The sequence below is a fragment of the Heptranchias perlo genome, chromosome 28, assembly GCF_035084215.1.
Source record: "Heptranchias perlo isolate sHepPer1 chromosome 28, sHepPer1.hap1, whole genome shotgun sequence".
Taxonomy (NCBI): Eukaryota; Metazoa; Chordata; class Chondrichthyes; order Hexanchiformes; family Hexanchidae; genus Heptranchias; species Heptranchias perlo.
The window spans coordinates 38,941,354-38,947,962 of NC_090352.1; the positions used below are offsets into that span (position 1 = coordinate 38,941,354).

Below are 6,609 nucleotides of genomic sequence, written 5' to 3' on the forward strand. Positions count from 1 at the left end.
TTACCCCCCCCCCCCCCCGGCCCCTTTCACTGCCGGGTTTTTCCCCGACTCCCGGGAAACCTGACCAGCAAACACACTGTGGGGGCTAATTTAAATATGTTAATGAGGCATCGCCACCCGCTCCAGGGCTCGACACGCCCCCCCCCCCCATATCCATCGCCGTGGAAACGCGGTGGGTGGGTTGGGGTTACGTTCCCCATATTTAAGTCTTTAACCTCCCCCCACCCTCACCCCGGACCCTCTCCCGCCCAGCGTGGGAGGCTAATATCGGGGGCCCCTGTCGGACTACAGCCCACGTTTTATTGGTCTGTGTTTCCCACTGGTTTTTGTGTCTGTTTCTCTGACAGGAGAAGCCTCAGAGATTCCATGTGAATTCTGCACAAAGACGTTTCCTGAAGAGCAACTCCTGCAGCACCAGGTGAGAGGCCGGATCGGGCCTAACAACAGGCCCAGGATACATGGGGTGAGAGACCGGATCGGGCCTAACAACAGGCCCAGGATACATGGGGTGAGAGGCCGGATCGGGCCTAACAACAGGCCCAGGATACACTGGGTGAGAGGCCGGATCGGGCCTAACAACAGGCCCAGGATACATGGGGTGAGAGGCCGGATCGGGCCTAACAACAGGCCCCCAGGATACATGGGGTGAGAGGCCGGATCGGGCCTAACAACAGGCCCAGGATACATGGGGTGAGAGGCCGGATCGGGCCCTAACAACAGGCCCAGGATACATGGGGTGAGAGGCCGGATCGGGCCTAACAACAGGCCCAGGATACAAGGCTGTGTGGGACTCTCTGTAACAGCAGGCCCAGGATGCCGGGGGTGTGGGACTCTCTGTAACAGCAGGCCCAGGATGCCGGGGGTGTGGGACTCTCTCTAACAGCAGGCCCAGGATGCCGGGGGTGTGGGACTCTCTGTAACAGCAGGCCCAGGATGCCGGGGGTGTGGGACTCTCCTTAACAGCAGGCCCAGGATGCCGGGGGTGTGGGACTCTCTGTAACAGCAGGCCCAGGATGCCGGGGGGTGTGGGACTCTCTGTAACAGCAGGCCCAGGGTTGTTTATTGCCCAGTGAGGATGTGGTTGAGATTACCTGATGTCCGATTTTCTCTCTCTCTCTCTACGTTCTCAGAACACGTGTGGTCCTCTCCCGCAGATGATGGGAAAGCTTTGCTCCTACCTGCACCAAGACCTGCTGTTCTCCGCCCCTCTTCCTCCCGCTCTCACCCCTATACCGCCCATTTCCCTCACCCCCAACTCCCTCCCCGCCTCCCCGCTCCTCTCCTCTCCTCACCATCGGGCTCCGACTCCGGGAGCGAAGACTTTGATGAAATCAGTTCCTGCTCGGTCTGTGCCTGTGCCCTGCCGAGTGAGATTCTCCAACAGCATGAGGTAAAAAGACAACTCAACTTTAAGGTTTGCAACTCTACATTAAAGAGATGCCCACAATCTCCTGATTTACTCGAGTCCATGAATGCTCTGCAGGAGATAACTGGTAAAAGACAGAACTTGCATTTATACAGCACCTTTCACACCCTCGGGACGTCCCAAAGCCAATAAAGTACCTTTGAAGTGTAGTCAGTGTTTAAACGCAGCAGCCAATTTGCGCACAGCAAGATCCCACAAACAGTGACAAGATAAATGACCAGTTCGTTTGTTTGAGTGATGTTGGTTGAGGGATAAATATTGGCTCCGGGACACCGGGGAGAACTCCCCCTGCTCTTCCAGTAGTGGCCCTGGGATGTTTTACATCCACCTGAGGGGGCAGACGGGGCCCCAGTTTAACATCTCATCTGAAAGACGGCACCTCCGACAGTGCAGCACTCCCTCAGTACTGACCCTCTGACAGTGCAGCACTCCCTCAGTACTGACCCTCCAGACAGTGCAGCACTCCCCTCAGTACTGCCCCTCCGACAGTGCAGCGCTCCCTCAGTACTGACCCTCCGACAGTGCAGCGCTCCCTCAGTACTGACCCTCCGACAGTGCAGCGCTCCCTCAGTACTGACCCTCCGACAGTGCAGCGTTCCCCTCAGTACTGACCCTCCGACAGTGCAGCGCTCCCTCAGTACTGACCCTCCGACAGTGCAGCGCTCCCTCAGTACTGACCCTCCGACAGTGCAGCGTTCCCTCAGTGCTGACCCTCCGACGGTGCAGCGTTCCCTCAGTACTGACCCTCCGACGGTGCAGCGCTCCCTCAGTACTGCCCCTCCGACGGTGCAGCGCTCCCTCAGTACTGACCCTCCGACGGTGCAGCGCTCCCTCAGTACTGCCCCTCCGACGGTGCAGCGCTCCCTCAGTACTGACCCTCCGACGGTGCAGCGCTCCCTCAGTACTGACCCTCCGACGGTGCAGCACTCCCTCAGTACTGACCCTCCGACGGTGCAGCGCTCCCTCAGCACTGACCCTCCGACAGTGCGGCGCTCCCTCAGCACTGACCCTCCGACAGTGCGGCGCTCCCTCAGTACTGACCCTCCGACAGTGCGGCGCTCCCTCAGTACTGACCCTCCGACAGTGCGGCGCTCCCTCAGTACTGACCCTCCGACAGTGCAGCGCTCCCCTCAGTACTGACCCTCCGACAGTGCAGCGCTCCCCTCGGTACTGACCCTCCGACAGTGCAGCGCTCCCTCGGTACTGACCCTCCGACAGTGCAAGCGCTCCCTCAGTATTGCATTGGGAGAGTTATCCTGGATTTTGTGCTCAAGTCTCTGGAGTGGGGACTCAAACCCACGACCTTCTGGCTCGGAGGCGAGAGAGAGGTGCTGACCACTGAGCCACGGCTGAGACTAAGAGTAGACTCTCAGGCCGGGGAATTCCCTCTGAGCTAAGCCCCCCCCCCCCCTCCCCCGGACGATCGGCGGGAACCCTATTGACACGATAACCAGAGTTTCCTCTGGCCAAGTCATGGCTTGCAGAGCAGGAGCGGGATCGGGAGGTGGGAGGAGGGAGGCCGGGGATCGGGGGGGGTCGGGGAAGGTCGGGGATCGGGGTGGGGGGGAAGGTCGGGGATCGAGGTGTGGGGGGGAGGCCGGGGAGGGGGTGTGGGGGGGAGGGGGGAGGGGGGTGTGTGGGGGGGAGGGGTTGTGGGGGGGAGGGGGTGTGGGAGCGGCTCCCAGGAAATTCCCGGTTCTTGTTGTTTGTTTCTCTCCCGCCTCACGTTCTTCCGTCTTTCTCCTCTCTCTCTCTCTCTCTCCTGAAGGAGAAGTGTCGGTTTTATGATTGGCAGAGGAAGATGGGAATGAAACAAAACCCAATGAACGACAACAAGAACCTTTAAGGTGAGATCGGTCTGATCTTCCGTATGGAATATCATCACTGTTGTTAGTTTGACCGGAATACATTGCGTCACACTGACTGACACTGAATTCCATCCGTCGACTTTTAGCCCATTCCCCCGTCTGATCAGTTTCCTTTGGTCTGAAGAATTAACTAAATTTCCTGTTTTGGTGTAATCTGCAAATTCTACCATCACCTCCCTCCCACAGGCCTGTATCCAAATCATCGATGTACATAATGAGCCCTGTGGGACGTCCCTTCCAACCACTCTGAGAATCTGCCCTTAACTCCAGCTCTCTCTCTCACCTCCCTTCTAACCAATTTTTAATCCTGTTTGCTACCCTCCCCCTAATTACATACCCCTTAATCTTTAGTAAGCTCCCGTGCGGTAGCTTGTCGATGGCTTTGCGTAAGTCCACGTACTCTCCATCCACCGCATTTCCCCCATCGGCCATGGCCGTTACCTCCTCAAAGAATTCCATGAGGTTTGTCAAACCTGGTCGCCCCTTTTTGAAAGTTTGCTGAAAATTCTCCTCATCTCCCCCTCTGGCAATTTTGCCAATTATCTTAAATCTGTGTCCTCTGGTTACCGACCCTCCTGCCACTGGAAGCAGTTTCTCCTTATTTACACTATCAAAACCCCTCATGATTTTGAACACCTCGATTAAATCTCCCCTTAACCTTCTCTGTTATATGGAGAACAATCCCAGCTTCTCCAGTCTCTCCGCATAGAATTGTTTAAAAAAAGAATAGAATGCAGTCCATCAGTTTGCAATGGTTTGGTCTGATTGTTCTTATGGGGTCCCAGACTGAAGGGCTCTCCCCTCCCCCGTCTCCGCACTAGTGATCAGTAAACTCCCAGATCAATTACTGACCAATCGATTATCCCCCACTGCAGGTTTACCCTGGGGAATGAGGCACTCCAGTACCGACCAAGGAACGACATCAAGTTGGAGAAATAATTGTACGAAGCAGAAAAAAGGTGGTGGGAGATCTAATCCTGTACAACTTAAAACCGCTGCTGCCATTTTAGCGAAGCTGTTAACTTGTTTAAAATAAATGCGTCGATTGCTAATATTACCCAGAGCAATTCTAACTCTGTCGGGTGTAGTTTCTATGCTGAATGGGATCCTGATCACACTGTTCTACGTTCCAATGCTCTCCTCTCCGGCCTCCCATCTTCCACTCTCCATAAACTTGAGCTCATCCAATACTCTGCTGCCCGTATCCTAACTCGCACCAAGTCCCGTTCACCCATCACCCCCTGCGCTCGCTGACCTACATTGGCTCCCGGTCCAGGAACACCTCGATTTTAAAATTCTCATCCTTGTGTTCAAATCCCTCCATGGCCTCGCCCCTCCCTATCTCTGTAACCTCCTCCAGCCCTACAACCCTCCGAGATCTCTGCGCTCCTCCAATTCTGGCCTCTTGCGCGTCCCCGATTTCCATCGCCCCGCCATTGGCAGCCGTGCCTTCAGCTGCCTGGGCCCTAAGCTCTGGAATTCCCTCCCTAAACCCCTCTCTCTACCTCTCTCTCCTCCTTTAAGACCCTCCTTAAAACCTACTTCTTACCTCTTTTGCTCGCCTGTCCTAATATCTCCTTCTTTGGCTCGGTATCAACTTTGTTTGATAATCGCTCCTGTGAAGCGCCTCGGGTTGTTTTACTACGTTAAAGGTGCTATATAAATGGGAGTTGTTGTTTGCCACTGGAATAAAACTCACGTGGCTGGTATAGACGACACTGAGTGAAGGAGGGTTTGATATGTGCTGACTGTATAGGCCGCTGGGAGCTTGGAATGTGAATTCGTCCTGCTCTTTATTAAACCTGTTTTAACTGAAGGACAGAGTGGGGTCTGACTGTGTCTTTACACGTGGTAGAGGAGGTGGGGGTCGTATGTTGGCAGTAGTTCCCCTTGTTCGGCGGTCTCCGATGCAAGAGGAAGTGAAAGGGGGAAAGCAGTCGAGATTAAGTGAGACACTCGCCTGGGATGTTGTACAAAGCCCGTGGATAATTCCCCGTGCAGTAAATCCCAAAACCGTGATCTCATCGGAACTTAATGGCCCGGAATTTGCTCCAAAAGTAACGGCGAGCTGAACAGGGCTGACCGTGGTTTAAGGGCAAATGGAAGAGCAACTTCTGGTGAGCGCGCGTGGGAGGTCAAACGCCCAAATCCAGAAGTTGCTCTCCGAGATGCACCTGCTGGTTTGAAGGTTGTTTGGGAAGGAAATCTCCCCACCCACAGATTCCCGGGAGGGGACGCTGCTCGTTTTCGCAGCTTGTCTTTAGAGGAAGTTCCCGCACTACAGCCCGTGGATCGTTTGTAAGTTTAAATCTAATGGGCGGGGGGAGACGTTCGTTCACCGCTCCGAGTGAATGGCGGGCCATTAGAAACAGTGTGTGAAAATACTACATGCTGAGTGGGCGAAGGAGCCGTGTGTCTAAGGGGCAGTATCTTTTGTTCAGAGCCTCCCGTATCTTTTGTAACCTATCTGATTCCGCTGACTCTTTCTCCTTACCAACTCTCCGTTAACTTCGATGGAGAGAGAGATCAGGTGGGGAGTAACGCGGGTACCCAACCCCGAACGGGCCCTGTCCCCACTGGGCAGGTTAGGTTAAAATTGGGCTTGGACCTGCCACCTGTCAAAAAAAGTTTTGTCGCTTTCGATATTCGATTTGATCACGTGTCAGGAGCAATCCTAAATTCAAGAGGGAAAAAGCCCCTTGAAGCAGGGCTGTGTCTGCAGTCCCTTTCTCACGCTGAGCGTTTCGGAAAGAAGAGTCCATAAGAAAAGCTGGCATTATAGACGCTGCTGAGGGAGACCACGAGGAACTGAAGAACAGTTTAAATAATATAAAAAATGGGGAAAAAAGACTGTTTGACAGTCAAGAATCATCCAATCGGGTAAAGAAGAGTCTATTCCCTTTCTGATTGGCGTAGGAAGACGCGGCATTGTGAGGATGGACATGTCAGGGGTCCAGTGGCAAGGGTCTTGGGCTGGGGCGGGGGGGGGCAGGGGGGCGGCGAGGCGGGGGCAGCGTGAGGATGGCGATATCAGGGGCCCAATGGCAAGGGTCTTGGGGGCAGTGCGAGGATGGCGATGTCACAGGACCAAATGGCACGGTGTGGGGGCAGGGCATTGCGAGGATAGACCTGTCGGGGGCCCAATGGCGAGAATGTGGGGGCGGGGCGGTTGGAGGCAGGGGGGTTCATAGAATCATACAGCACAGAAGGAGGCCATTTGGCCCATCGCGTCTGTGCCAACTCTTTAAAAGAGCTATCCAATTAGTCCCACTCCCCTGCTCTTTCCCCATAGCCCTGCAAATTTTCAACTTCAAG

At 54.9% G+C, this 6,609-nt stretch overlaps 1 protein-coding gene across 1 annotated transcript; it reads left to right on the top strand.

Annotated features, from left to right (window-relative positions):
• Window positions 1-271: 271 nt before the first annotated feature.
• Window positions 272-5,110, top strand: LOC137299235 (XIAP-associated factor 1-like; the record flags this gene model as incomplete). The annotated part of the gene is made up of 4 exons (XM_067967898.1): window positions 272-425; window positions 1,131-1,390; window positions 3,195-3,273; window positions 4,170-5,110. Coding segments are annotated over 3 exons (492 nt in total), but the record flags the coding sequence as incomplete, so codon positions are not given.
• Between the last annotated feature and the right edge of the window lie 1,499 nt (window positions 5,111-6,609).